Genomic DNA, 15,611 nt, shown 5'->3' with positions numbered 1-15,611 from the left:
TGTGGGTCATCCTAGGTGCCAACCAGAGACACATTTGCTTTGCAAAATTTATGAATTCAGCAGAGGAAAACTTTGACTGCATGGTCAGGATGCAAAGCATGTAGACTACCTATTGAGCGGTTCAAAATCTTGGTCTGGAATTAGGATCGATTTTAAGAAGCCATAACCTTAGTAAAGACAGGAAAGGGCAAGGCAAACCTGACAAAGCATCAGTTGAGGCCTATCATTTGTCTAATAATCTCTACCTGTCTTACACACTGAGTCCATATGATGAGCATATGCATAAGCTGATTATAAACAAAGGCAGACAGGGAAGGAAAACTGGATCAGTGTAAGAGTTTAATGAAGCATCTCACAAAAAGCCCTTTTGCTGAGTAAATATCTCTGAAAAACATTGCTATAGACTATTTAAAAAAGGATTCTTAATCCATAAAAAACAAATACATAATTCTGTAAATTTACTCACACTCATATACATGTTGGAGAATGTCTTTTATAGAAGCAATAACAATGCATTATGCCTAGATCAACAATTCTGCAGGGCTTATAGAGGTAAATTTAAGACAATCTTTTAAAGAAATATTACTAAATAAATTGATAAAGATGCAAAGCATCCAAAATATCTCCATTACTTTTTAATTTTTCAAAAGAAACACCCTAAGACTTCTACGACCAAGTTACCATAACAACATGGAAATATTTACTGTGGGAAAAAAAAGTGTTGTTCCATTTGCCTTTTTTCTATTAACAAATTTCAAAAACATAAAATAAAGATACATACAGAGAAACAAAATGACAATTGTTTGCAAGTCTAATGCTGTGTTCACACCAGAAACGGATGAAGCATCAAGCACGAGTGATGTTAAGTCAATGCAAAGACGCGAATAGTCATCCTGTGGAGCGATTCGTGCGAATAAGGCGCAAGTTAAGCGTTTTGGAAAATCTGAACTTAAGCGAACATTCACTCTGTGCTAACCAATCAGGGACTTTCTCTTGTAGGTTGCGTTATTATGACAGTGCCTGTTGTTGGTGTCTCGAGGGGAAATCCTTATGCCAACACCAGACAACAGCTTCTCAAACTGGGTTCATCTCAGTCAGATCCATGATCCAGATATAGTTTCTGGAGGAGTTGATGAACTCACAGAGCTGGGTGCACCTCTGAATGTATCTAGTGGACTCCTTGTTAGCCATTTAGCAACAAAGCTAGAGTCACCGGGCAGAAAGAAACCCTGCACATGGCATGAATCCACGTCTTATGTGAAGTGAATTTCACGTGCGAATGAATCGAATTTGACAAACAAACGAAGCGAATAAATTCAAAATGTTCATGCGGCTGTTTATGCGTGAATATTGCGATTTATTCTTGCGTGTCGCATCTGGTGTAAACACAGCATAAAAATCTGATCAAAATTCAATAATTTTAGGACTCCATCTTAAGTAAATATTTAAGTTTTTGTCTAATTTGAACCTGTTTGGGACAGAATACTTTTTAGCAGTGAATGCCCCCTAATGTCACCACTATATAAAAATCCAACACTTTCAAAGCTCTGATTTGAGATTTTAAAACCTTTATGTGTGAAAGGGCGAATTAAGACTATTTAAATGCTTTTTAAAGAAGAAGAAACATTGTTTAGATGAACCAAGCTTAAAATCACTGCTTAAAAGTTAAAGAAAAAAACAGCAGCTGGGCAATATGATGAAAATATCACATCGTGATAGAAGTCATCTCACATACCGATATTTATTACAATACAGCACATTTTCTGTAAATTTAATCAATAGATTGTATATTGACCACAAGGAATGGATCATTTATATATCTCACTTTTATATTTATTTTAAGGTACACACTCAAAAACGTAGTTATTCATATATGAATAACTACATTTTTGAGCATGTACCTTAAAATCATATGTGATTATTTTTTTCATTTTATTCAGAACTCTTGATAAAGTGTTTGATTATGAATGTAGAAATATAAAATACAGTTGAAGTCAGAATTATTAAATATTTCCCAAATAATGTTTAACAGATCAAGGAAATTTTCACACTAAGTCTGATAATATTTTTTTTATTCTGGAGAAAGTCTTATTTGTTTTATTTTGGCTAGAAATAACTTTAAGCTGTATAGAAGTGTCTTGAAAAATATCTAGTAAAATAATATTTACTGTCATCATGGCAAAGAAAAAATAAATCAGTAATGAGTTAATAAAACTATTATGATTAGAAATGTGTTGAAAAAAAATCTTCTCTCCATTAAACAGAAATTGGGGGGAAAAATTAACAGGGAGGCTAATAATTCTGACTTCATCTGTAAACAATGAAATACAAAACTTTACAAAAAAAAAAATATGATTACTGCATCACTTCCAAAATTATTGCTAAATAAAATGCAAGCTGTTGGCACTGTATTTCAAGCTTTCAATGTTCTCCCTATACTGTTATTCACATTACTGCTCGCATCCCTGTGGTGGCATATAAGAGTGTGGTCATCCAAATGATAGAAAAAAATTGCCTTAAACAAATTTCACAACATAGAGCATATTATAAAACAACATATTTTTGTTTATACAAATTCTATATATTGTCATACTGCACAGCCCTAAATAGTAGTATTATAAAAGGTGAAAACAAAATTGTTATTCACTTAAAATCTAAAAAAACTAAATCTAAAAAACATCAACATGGATCCATCTTTATGGTTCAGATGAATTTGGTTCTGGAAATCAACAATAGCTTAAACTTTCCCATGAAGCACTGAGAAGAATGTACTCAAGTCTAATTGTCTTTCTCTAAATTTTGAGCATGCACAGTCATCATAATTACATGAACTTTGTCTTTGTCATAATTACATCAACTCTGTCTCAACATCCATTGATTAACCCTGTTAAAAGATTTAAAAGAAACTACACATCTTATAGCTAGTTGCATTGGTTGATGGTTTAGCCCTGAAAAAAACATCATTTTATATTTGTTTTCCAAATAATATCTGTAAGCAATGACATGGAAAAGTGAGCAGTTGCTGTTGTTTTGAAAATTAATATAGCTTACGACATCTTAAAAAGATGATTCATTCAAAAAAATTTAAAGTTACACATTGTTTACTCTCCATAAAGTAGAATTCATAATTGAATTTATGATTCATTATTTATAATTCATTGTTTATGATTGAAATAATGATTCATTGTGAGTTTATTTCTTCTGTTGAACAAAAAATATATTTTTAAGGAAGCTAAAAACCTTTAACCATTACTTCCACAGGATATATGTTTTTCCTGCTATGGACGTCAGTGGTTACAGGTTTTCAGCTTTCTTCAAAATGTGTACACATATATACATATACATATATACATATATATATATAAATAAATTAAAAAAAAAAAAAAAAATATATATATATATATATATATATATATATATATATATATATATATATATATATATATATATATATTTATAATATTGTGTTCAGCCAGATGAATTAAACTCAAAAGTCTCAAACATGTTTTGAACAAGGGAAGAGGGAGTAAATGATGATAAAATATTCATTTTTGGCTCATTACTTAAGTCTACAACATGGACAAAATGAAAAATAATAATAATAAAAAAAACAATAAGCATTGACGTAAGGTGGAGTATAGAAAAGATAATTTGTGGGTGAACTACTTCATCGTGATTGCGCAATGCAAATCTGGATGTCTTCAGTAATCCTCCAGCAACGTCTTGCAGGAAGGATGTGTAAACGAGACAAACAGCAAAACACTCTGTTTCAAACCTACCTAAACAGCATCATTTTGCACAAGAACAGCCTGCATACATGACGTCCACAACTGCTGTCTAAGTAGGCACCTCACTTAATCCAGTTTAAGACACAGCCGCAGTCTTACCCAGTTTTGCCCGAGACTCTTCCAGCTTCTGAATCTGGTTCTCGATAAACAGCATCGCCACTCCAAACGCCATAACAGCCAGAAGCTGGAACTTGGGTGGCATCATGATCCTCAGGAGCCCCATCAAAGTATCGGATGATTATCTACATGTCATGCCGTAAAATGTGAATGAGAAGCTTGGGTCAATCGTTACTGGAGCAGTAATATTGACTACGGACAGATGATCTCGATTATGCGCGGAGAACAGTAAAGTTACGGTAGTGGAAGCCGAATGCATCAGTGCAACCATGAGCATTTCAGACGCTCATCTGTTTACAAAAGGTGGCTTTTCTGTTAGAAACCCGGGGACTACCGACTCTTGTTAGTTGTTGCACATCGGTGCAGCTCCTGTCATCCTCTGCTCTCCTGCGTCACTCAAACGGGGATTTTATTCCTCCGCGAACTGAAAGGAGGAGAGCGGAATGGGATGATGCTTACAGCGCCTACTGTTGGTTTGGAGATTGACATGATTTACACTGAATGTTTACGGGTCATTCCTTGAATTCAGTAATATTTCGGTCCCCCATATTTTTAAAGTGGTTGTTGACTAAAATTACACTTAAAAAGCATTTTTCATTGATTTGTTTGTATTATGAAAAAAAAAATTCACATTAAAGGCATTTTCAGAAAAAAAATATAATATTTCTGTCACAAACCTGTCCTGTCCCCAAGGCACTTCCTTGAAATTGCTTGTAAAAAAAAATTATAAAATGCACAGTGTATTTTTTTCAGTATAAAAACTATTTATTTGTGTTCTTTTCTGGTGATAAATAAAAATACGATTTTTTTTATTAAAAAAATTAAATAAAAAGCAAACAGGCTACAAAGTTATGTGGCTCATTATAAACTCAGTCACGCCAGCAATTCTCCATCTATAGCAATTTAGACTCCACTCTTATATGACATCATAGACAGAAAGTGACATCATTCGGCTCTCTTTAACAGCATGGTACAAAAGAAGGCAAGATATATTTTATTTTATTTACATTTTTGATGTTTATTGTAGTAAGGAAGGGTACGGTCAAGCTTAGCAATTCAACTCCTTAACGTAAAACTAAGATGTTTTTTTTTTTTTTTCAAACAATATGTTTTTGTTTAATTGCTGCCAAGTGGGCCTTCTCTTTTAAAAGGTCATTTTGTTTTAAAAACTCAACCCCATCACACTCAACCCCATTACTCGTGTCATTGTTTTGGGGTTGTATCAGGATTGAAATATTCACCTAATTTATCAAGAATTTTAATTAAAAAAAAAATATTTGAAGCAGTGTTTTCATTTAAAATTTGACGCAATTTTGTCAGACATGACACCCGTATCAGCAGCAGATTTTATATTGAATGTGTCACGAATTTCATCATGAGTTAATGAAAAGCTAATAAAATCAGAACATGTAAAGTAAAAAAAAAAAATACTTAAATTATGTAAATAGTTAATTCATGTGACAATCACCCAACTTTAGAGAGGGGATCATTAAAGGCATAGTTCATATTAATATTATAGATAAAGAGTGTTAAGCTATCAAAAGTTTAGGAATCCCTGGTTGAATCCCCCGGTGGTCTTCTGCTGCCGTGGCCCATCCGCCTCAAGGTTGGACGTGTTGTGTGCTCAGAAGCACTCGGTTGTAACGTGTGCTTATTTGAGTTACTGTTGCCTTTCTATCAGCTGGAACCAGTCTGGCCATTCTCCTCTGACATCAAGGCATTTGCGCCCACAGAACTGCTGCTCACTGGATATTTTCTCCCCTAGAGATTGTGGTGCGTGAATCCCAATAGATCAGCAGTTTCTGAAATACTAAGACCACAGACCAGCCTGTAACGAGGAGACTGACACGGAGGGATCCATTATGCAGTATTTATTAGTCAGTCAAACACAAACATAAAATACGCACTGAAGTGCGAACACACATCAACAGTAATCAGTAATGGTCTTGGGGCTGGCGGCTGACAGACACAGAGTGATTTACCAGGCATAGATCAGTGGCAGGCGGTGTGGTTCAGAAGCCGTTAGACAGGCTTGGGTCGAGGGCAGGCAGCGTGGTTCAGAGTCCGTGTATAAAGCAAGGGTCGTGGGCAGGCAGAAGGCAACTCAGAGTCAGAAACAGTCCAGGGTTATTCTCAGAAGATCAGACAGGAAAGACCACTCAGTAATGCTGGCCAGGGCTAAACAAGACTTCGCAATGTACTGGTGTTTGAGTGTGGCTTATATAGGAAGCGTGGGTCGTTAACTAGATTCAGTTCAGGTGTGTGCACAATCAGTTTAGATGGATGATGTAATGCTTAAAAGTCCGGGGATGGTGACCTCTGCTGGCCAGCGAGGGGAATGACTGGGACCGAGTCGGTAACACCAGCCCATCTGGGTATATAATTTTATCATTATTATTATTATTATTATTATTATTATTATTATTATTATTATTATTATTAAGAATTTTCATTAACAATTTCATTAAGAAGAACTTTTTCTGCTGCAGTTTTTTTTTTTTTATGTTCCAGGAAATAATGTTTTAGACATGATTTAGCTGTTGCTCCTGTTTACTGTAGGTTCTGTTCAGCAACATATTTGGTAACATAGGCCTTTATCAGCATTTTTGAAGGTTACTACTGGTCCAGTTACCTGCAGCAGTTTACTTTTTTTTTTTTAATTTTGACTGTAGTTTGGTTTAATGAAGTTTAGTTTAATCTCAGTGTGATTAATGCCTTTGCTAAATGTTTTATTAAAATAAATAAGTGTTTTGGTTAAGTCTTAGATGTAATTTCAAATTAATTAAAACAAATTAAAATTTAAATTAAAGTGTCCCCCCAACCCTGTAACAGTCTTCAACCCCGTCACTGTATTCTCAACCCAGTGAAATTATTATTTTTTTTTTTAAATAAAATAAGGAAAACAAATAAATATAGAAAAATATTCTTGCTCAGGACCAACCACCATGTTAAGACCTAACATTGTAAACATGTGGTTTGGGTAAGACATCTAAATGTAAAACTCTTTTAGAAAAATTAAGAGACCACAGAATGCATACATCGTATAATTGTAACTTAAATCCCATATAAACTCAAAACTTATCAAAAATGTTATTTTTTAGCCATTAAACTGATTTGAGGAACATATGAGCAATAGGTAAATGTTAGTTTTATAGCAAAAGCTTTTTAAAATACTATTATTAACAACTCAGTTTTGTACGTTACGGGGTTAACAATAATGGGTCTCCAAATAAGAACAAAACAGAAAATAATAAAAAGACTTTTAATGCCTGAGGTGGGAAAATATGATTTTTTGAAAGTTTAAATTGTGCCTAATTATGAAGGCTATTTAAAAATATAATCAATACACTTTTAAAAATGAGTTTGCTTAAGCTGAAATATTACCGAATGCTAGGAATGACCCTTAAACTTTTTATTAGTCGCTCTGGTTCATTTCTCAAATCATCACTGATTTTCTCAGTCGAATTGGTGCATTTCTCGAATATTTGCAAAGATAACGTTAGCCTATGTGACTGATTCTATAGACCAGTGTTTCCCAACCCTGTTCCTGAAGGCACACCAACAGTACACATTTTCGACCTCTCCCTAATCAAACACACCTGAATCAACTCATCAGAAGATCAGAAGAGACTAAAAAACCTGAAGTTAATGGGTCAGATAAGGGAGACATTCAAAATATGTACTGTTGGTGTGCCTCTAGGAACAGGGTTGGGAAACACTGCTATAGACCATCTTGAGGGATGTAAACCAAAACAATGGTCCCACCATATTTCCTGTTTCACATTTTTCATTTTTATCGCTTTAGAGAATCCAAAAAGAGCCACATATTGATAAATAATGTTATGATAGTTGTTTTAACATTAAGTTATGATTGATTTGCCTCTTGTTACAGTTATAAAATAGTCTGATAACAAGCAGGAAATGTTCATGGGCCAATGACATGACCACATTGAAATGGTTTAAAATTGCAGGTAGATTTATCATTTCAAAAGGTTAAGGAAAAAACTCTACAAACACAAAACAGTTCTTTCCAGTATCGTATGCATATTCTATTTTACTAATTCAGTGCAAGCCAAACGCAAATTAGTATTATTTTGTCACCTAATTTCTTCATAGGGGAGACATTTCTTTTAAATTTTTTACATAACAAAGAAGGCCCAGCAGTGTCTCTACTTTCTGAGGAAGGCACAGCTTCCACCACACATCCTTACAACATTCTATAGAGGAACCACTGAGAGCATCCTGAGCAGCTGAATCACTGCCTGGTTTGAGAACTGCACAATATCGTATCGCACGACACTGCAGCGGATAGCGAGGATGCCTGAGAAGATCATCTGAGTCGCTCTGCCCTCTGTGATGGGCATCTACACCACATGCTGCATCTGAAAAGCCACCAGCATTGTGGCTGACCACACACACCCCTCACACAAACTCTTCACTCTGCTGCTGTCTGGAAAGAGATACAGAAGCATTCAGACTTTCACATCCAGACTGTGCAACAGTTTCTTTTCACAAGCCAGACTTCTAAACTTGAAACTGGACTGATACACACATATACACACAAACATTAGCAGACAACTACAGGAATAATTGCACAACTGCTATTTTTACACTGCTCTGTACAACATGTCTACCTCAATGACAGATCTACCAGTACAGTATTTATGTTTGATCCAATATTTGCACAACATCTGTAGTGGTAGGCATTACTATTACTGTTTCTTGTCTTGTCTGTCCTGTCTTAACTGCACTTTGCGCTCTTATTATTATTTATTTTTGTTTTAGTTTATCTTATTTTATTTTATTCTTCTAAATTTTTATAGTAGTGTGTAGTCCTGTGTTATGTTGTGAATTTATGTTGTTTGATGTCGCACATTGGTCCTGGAGGAAAATTGTTTCGTTTCACTGTGAACTGCACTGTATGTTGTTAAAATGACAATAAAGCCAACTTGACTTGGCTTTTACATTTCTTTCTATTTCTGCAAGATCTTTTAAGCATGTGTGTTAAACATTTGATTGAAGCTAGTTACAAGTCTCTGCTATTAAATGCCCTAAATATTATTTTTGCAGCACAAACATAAAATGCACAGTTTAGTTTCAAACAGGAGGAGTGAAATATTACAATTCACCCCATAGTCTGTGTTAGTTGTAACACACCCTGGGGTGAGATGTAACCTTATGGTTTCCACCGGCGTGAGATGCAACATCGTGAGATAAGAATTATGATTTTATAATAGGTTTGGATGCTTTTTATTCAACTTTGAGTTATTGGTGTGTGAGTCTCCATCACACAAAGCTGAATAAAATGTACAAATGTGCATCAGCTTCAACAATTGAACACTATTTTTGTGTGCAGGCTTCCAGAGCCCACAGATGACAGGTCAAACACTGATTCAAACTCATTTGGCTCATAAAAAACTCTAAGGTCTATCTCTTTAAAGAGATATAGGAATACTGAAATTAAATCATATGAATACAGTTTTTAATTTTCTTGCTGGTAACATTTCACTGATTTTACTAACCAAGAGATTAGTTGTTACAACTGACCCAGAGTCTTGTCACTGTGAATTTGCTCACCTTACAGCTAAAACATTACTCAGTTAAAATAGTTAGGTTAAAAATACCCCAACATATAACCCAACTATGTGTTATTTTTACCCAGTGCATTGGGTTATTGTGAGGGAGCCGTAGGTGAAGACATGAAGGCGGAATGAATCCAAATGCTGGAGGTTTATTAAACAAACAGCGTGCATCAAACAAAGCCAGAATCGTAATCATAAATCAGGCAAGGTAAAGCAAACAAAGAGGCTGTCCAAAAAGCAAACAAGGCAGAATCCAAAATCCAAAAGCAGCAGTCAAAAAGGCAGGCAAAAAGGTTATAACACAATGGCAAACACAACAGTAGGAAAACACTTGGTAAGGCAGTGAAACTGGCAATACTTCGCAAAGAACAAACATAAACAGTGTGCTTACAGTATATATGGAGGCTACCAGGAAGTACCACAGAAGAAGTACCCAGTCAATATTCGGGAGAGAGCTCCCTCTGGTGAGCTCCCTCTTCAGGTCCATATCCTTCCCAGTCCACCACACATTGCAACTGGCCCCTTCTACGGCGGGAGTCCAGGATCTCATTAACTGAGTAAGCAGGTGTGCCATCGATCTCCAAAGGTGGAGGAGGCTCAGGACTCAAGGGGCCGGGGTCAGATGCAGAGTGGACCGGTTTCAGGAAGGAGACATGAAAGGAAGGAGATATGCGATAGTTCGCAGGAAGCTCTAAACGGTATGTAACTTCAATAATTCGTTTAAGAATTTTAAAAGGTCCAACATACCTTGGAGTGAGCTTCCTGCATGGTAGACATAGACGAAGATCTCAGGTGGCAAGCCAGACCCTCTGGCCAGGTTGTTAGTTGGGGTGGGGACGTCTCCTGCGATCTGCTTGAATCTGCTGAGCACGGATTGCTCTCTGAAGCCTCACATGAGCACTGTCCCACACCTGTTTGCTACGCTTAATCCAGTCATCTACTAATGGCACCATTGAAGGTTCTCCTGACCATGTGAACATGAAAAGTTGGTAGCCTAATACACACTGAAAAGGGGTGAGATGAGTGGGTGAGGGAATTCTGAGCATATTCTGCCCAGGGGAGGAATTCACTCCATTTATTCTGTTCTTTAGGTAACAACCTATTTCCTGATTGACCATTTCTACTTGACCGTTTGACTCTGGATGGTAGTCCGAAGTTAAACAGACATTAAAGTCTAGGTGTTTACAAAAGGCTCTCCACACCTTTGAAGTGAATTGGGGACCCTGGTCAGATACTATGTCCTCCGGGATTCCAAAGGTTCAGATGACATGTTGAAAGAGTTCTATTGCTGTTTTCATGGCAGCGGGTAGTCCTTTCAATAGAATCAATCTGCATGCCTTTGAGAATCGGTTTACAATCAACAGAATTGTGGTGAAACCATTGGATAAAGGTCTGTTATAAAGTCAATAGACCAATGTGACCAGGGATGGTGTGGAATGGGCAAGGGTTGTAGTAGACCGGTGGGAAGTTCACAAGGGGTCTTGGTTTAGGCACAATGGGAGCATTGGGTTGATTGGTTTAGTCAGTCTCATATCTGCGAGAGAGTACATCTGCTTCGAGATTTTTACTGCCTGGTTGGTAAGTGACTGAAAAATTAAAGCGTGTAAAAAACAATGACCAACGGGTCTGCCAGGGATAAATTCTTTTGGCTCCCTTGATATACTTCCGATTTTTATGATAAGTAAAAATCTGGAATGGGTGGACGGCTCCCTCGAGCCAGTGGCACCACTCTTCCAATGCTCCTTCATTGAAAGAAGTTCTTTGTTACCCACATCGTAATTCTTTTCTGCTTTTGTCAGTTTTTGTGAGAAGAATGAGCATGGGTGTAGTTTGCCAAGACTGCCATGTCGTTGAGAGAGTATGGCCCCTATTCCACAGTCAGAAGTATCCACTTCTACAACAAAGGGTAGTTTGGGGTCAGGATATTTTAGGATGGGTGCTGTGGTAAAGTTAGTTTTAAGATTTTCAAAAGCCCTGACGGCGGATGGATTCCACACAAGTTCACCAGGTTTGCCTTTAAGAAGGGAAGTAAGGGGGACGGCAATGGAACTATAGCTTCGAATGAACCGGCGATAAAAGTTGGCGAATCCAAAAAATCGTTGGAGTTCCTTTACTGTCTTTGGAAGAGGACATTCTATGACTGCTTGAATTTTCGATTTGTCCATCTCCACTCCCTTATGACTAACAATCTACCCCAGAAACTATGTTTTGTGGACATGGAACTCACATTTCTCAAGCTTGGCATAGAGTTGGTGAAGTTGTAGGTGTGTGAGGACTGTTTTGACATCCTTGATGTGTTGATCCAGATTAAAAGAGTATATCAGGATGTCATCAATATAGGTGATAATGCATTAATTCAATAGATCATGGAAAATCTCAGTTGTGAGTTGGCTAGTCCATAAGGCATAATAAGATATTCGTAGTGCCCGCTAGTGGTCAGGAAGGCTGTTTTCCACTTATCCCCTGCTCGGATTCGAATTAAGTTATACACACTTCTGAGGTCAAGCTTGGAGAAGATATGAGCCTCTCTTAGCTGTTCCAATGCAGATGGAACTAAGGGTAGTGGATATATGTACTTAACTGTGACACTGTTTAACCCCCAATAATCGATGCAAGGGCATAGCCCACCATCCTTCTTTTCGACAAAGAAGAATCCAGAAGCTGCTGGTGATGTAGAAGGCCGAATATAACCAGATGCAAGAGTCTGTTCTATGTAATTTTCCATGGCTTGGGTCTCAGGATGAGAGAGAGGGTACACTTTGCTCTTGGGAGGGGACATGTTAGGCAATAGTTCAATAGCACAGCCCCCAGGTCGATGAGGGGGAAGTGTGTGGCCTTGGACTTGCTGAAGCCATCTGCAAGTTGGTGATAGATAGCTGGTAGAGTCGAACATACTTCAGTTTCAGGGCTTTCAATGAATATAATACAATAAATCAACAACAATAATAATAATAATAATAATAATAATAATAATAATAATAATAATAATAATAATAATAACAATAAGTTGACCACTGAGTGAGTTCACCGTGGTTCCATGAAATGACAAGATCATGAAGGCCAACCAAGGATGGCCCAATATAATTTGGTACTTGTATGAAGGGACTACATAGAAGGTGATGGCTTCTTTGTGAAACAGTCCAATATGGAGACACTGGTGCTGGGTAGCAGTAATTCCAGAACCAATAGGGCCATTGTTTATCGTTGTTATGTAGATTACTGGGACACAGGGAGTTGTAGGTATCTTGAGTTTGTCCGTGAGTTCTTGACTGATGATGTTAACCACCGATCCTGAGTCTACTAATGCTGAAATACATTGAACAGCAGCATTAAATTTAATTCTGCATTCCAAAAGAAACTTACGCCGATGGGAAATTTCAATGTTACTCACATGATATTGCGGAGCATGGCTCTTCTTGGCCTTGAGAGGGCATGCAGCATTTTGGTGATTTTCACCTCCACAATAGCACCATAGATTCTCCCGCTGCCGTCATTCTCTCTCGTTGGAGGAAATGCGGGTAGAGGCGATCTGCATGGGTTCTGGGGCATCATGACTTGTCATGGCAGATTCAGACTTGATCGGTAAATTTCAGCATGAGCGTGGAGTGTTGGGCATCAAAGTGTCTATTTTAATGGCTAGAGCGATGAGCTCATTAAAAGACTGATCGACTGCTTTGCATGATAATTCAGCTTATAATTTTGCAAGGGTCCCTCAAGTAATTGTGCAGCTAGCATTCGAAAGTCAATAGCATAATCTGCAGCAGTGTGGTTTCCCTGTTTGAGATCTTGAGATCTGGGTTGCAGTTTTGGCTCTTGAGGGCCACGCCCTCCAGCTGTAGGGTCTCTGACCCCACCGGGTTGCCCTAGAGTCCAGCCACTCTTCCTGGGCTTGCATATTGGGCTTTTGAAGGCCCTTTGCTCTCCAGCTCCAGGGTCTCTGACTCCAGCAGTCTGCCCGAGGGACCAGCCACTCTCTCTGGGCCTGCAGTCTATGCTCCTGAGGGCCCCTTGCCTTCCACCAACAAGTCCTTTGACCCCAGCAATCTTTCCCTTGCACCCGTCACTCTTTCTGGGCTTGCAGTCTAGGTTCAAGAGGGCCCCTTGCTCTCCACCTCAAGGCTCTCTGGCCCAGCGAGCTGTCCCTGGGGCCAGCCACTCTCCCTAGACTTGACGTCCGGGTTTTTGAGGGACCCTTGCTCTCCAGCTGCAGGGTCTCTGACCCCAGCGAGTTGCACCAGGGGCCAGCCACTCTTGGCTCCTGAGAACCCCTTGCCTTCATCCTACAGGGCCTCTGACCTGAGAAAGCTGTACCTGGGGCCAGAGACTCTCCCTGGGTCTGCAGTTTGGGCTCTTAAGGGCCCCTTGCCCTCTGTCTCCAGGGTCTCTGACCCTAGCAGGCTGCCCCAGGGGCCAGCCACTCTCCCTGGGCTTGCAGTCTGGGCTTCAGAGGGCCCTTTGCTTTCCACCTCCAGGGTCTCTGACCCCAGCAAGCTTTCCCGTGGGCCAGTCACTCTCTCTGGGCTTGCAGTCTAAGCTCAAGAGGGCCCCTTGCCCTCCATCTCAAGGCTCTCTGGACCAGCGAGCTGTCCATGCGGCCAGCCACTCTCCCTGAGCTTGCAGTCTGGGCTCTTGAGGGCCCCTTGCCCTCCACCTCAAGGCTATCTGGCCCAGCCACTGCCCCAGGGCCCAGCCACTGTCCCTGGGCTTGAAGTTTGGGGTCTCGAGGGCCCCTTGCCCTCCAGCTGCAGGGTCTCTGACCCCAGCAAGCTGTCCTTAGGGCCAGATACTCTCCCTGGGGTTGTAATTTGGGCTCTTGAGTGCCCCTTGCCTTCCACGTCAAAGATCTCTGGCTCAAAGAGCTGCCCCAGGGACCTGCCACTCTCCCTGTGTTGCAGTTTGGGCTTCCGGGGCTTGCTGTCTGGGCTCTTCACGGCCTCTTGCCTTCCACCTAAAGCGCCTCTGACCTCAGTAAGCTGTCCTTGGGGCCAGACACTCTTCCTGGGCTTGCATTCTGGACATCTGAGGGCACCTTGCCTTCCAACTACACTGTCTCTGGGCTTAAGAGTGCCCCTTGTTCTCCACCTTAAGGCTTTCTGGCCCAGCGTACTGTCCCTGGGGCCAGCCACTCTTCCTGCGCTTGTAGTCTGTGCTCTTGAGGGCCCCTTGCCCAAATGCTACAGGGTCTCTGACCACAGCAGGTTACCCCGTTGGCCAGCCACTCTCCCTGGGTTGCAGTTTGGGCTCTTGAGAGCCCATTACCCTCCCGCTCTAGGGCCTCTGACCACAGCAGGCTGCCCCATGGGCTACCACTCTCCCTGGGTTGCAATTTGGGCTTCTGAGGGCCCCTTTCCTTTCCGCTCCCCGGTCTCTGACACTAGTGGGCTGCCCCAGGGGCCATTCACTCAGCGGGTTGCTCCAGGGTCCAACCACTCTCTCTGGGCTTGGAGTCTGGTCTCTTGAGGGCCCCTTGCCTTCATTCTACAGGCCCTCTGACCCCAGCAAACTGTCACTGGGGCCAGACATTCTCCTTGGACTTGCAGTCAGGGCTCTTGAGTGCCTCTTGCCCTCTACCTCAAAGCTCTCTGGCCCAGCGAGCTACGCCAGGGGCGAGCCACTTTCCCTGGGCTTCCAGTTTGGGCTCTTGAGGGACACTTGCCCTCCTGCTCCAGGGTCTCTGACCCCATCGAGCTGTTCCAGGTGCAAGCCACTCTCCCTGGGTTGCAGTTTGGTCTCTTGAGGGCACCTTGCCCTCCCCTCAAGGCTCTCTGTCTCAGCAAGCTGTTCCTGGGGCCAGCCACTCTCTTTAGGCTTGCAGTCTAGGCAGTTGAGTGCCCCTTGCCCTCCACCTCAAGGCTTTCTGTCCCAGCAAGCTGCCCCAGGGGCCTGCCACTCTCCCTGGGTTGCAGTTTGGACTCTCAAGGCCCAGTTGCACTCAAGCTCCAGGGTCTTTGACCCCAGCGAGCTGCTCCAGGTGCCATCCACACTCCCTCGGTTGCAGTTTGGGGTCTTGAGGGATCCTTGGCCTTCATCTGCAGGGATTCTGACCCCAGCTGGTTGCACTGGGGGCCAGCCACTCTCTATGGGCTTGCTGTCTGTGCTCCTGAGGGCCCTTTGCCTTCCACTT

The 15,611-nt window shown here is 40.6% G+C and overlaps 1 protein-coding gene across 1 annotated transcript in view; it reads right to left on the bottom strand.

Moving 5' to 3' along the window:
• Positions 1-4,310, bottom strand: part of hs2st1b (heparan sulfate 2-O-sulfotransferase 1b) — a 131,693-nt gene extending 127,383 nt beyond the window's left edge. Inside the window, exon 1 of the mRNA XM_056459791.1 lies at positions 3,888-4,310. Coding sequence (XP_056315766.1) covers positions 3,888-4,011 — 124 coding nt within the window. The 5' untranslated portion in view covers positions 4,012-4,310. The remainder of the gene's footprint in view (positions 1-3,887) is intronic.
• Between the last annotated feature and the right edge of the window lie 11,301 nt (positions 4,311-15,611).

Source organism: Danio aesculapii, chromosome 6 (genome assembly GCF_903798145.1).
Source record: "Danio aesculapii chromosome 6, fDanAes4.1, whole genome shotgun sequence".
NCBI classification, from domain to species: domain Eukaryota; kingdom Metazoa; phylum Chordata; class Actinopteri; order Cypriniformes; family Danionidae; genus Danio; species Danio aesculapii.
Note: the sequence above shows the minus strand (reverse complement) of the source record. Positions and strands in the feature narration are given on the sequence as shown.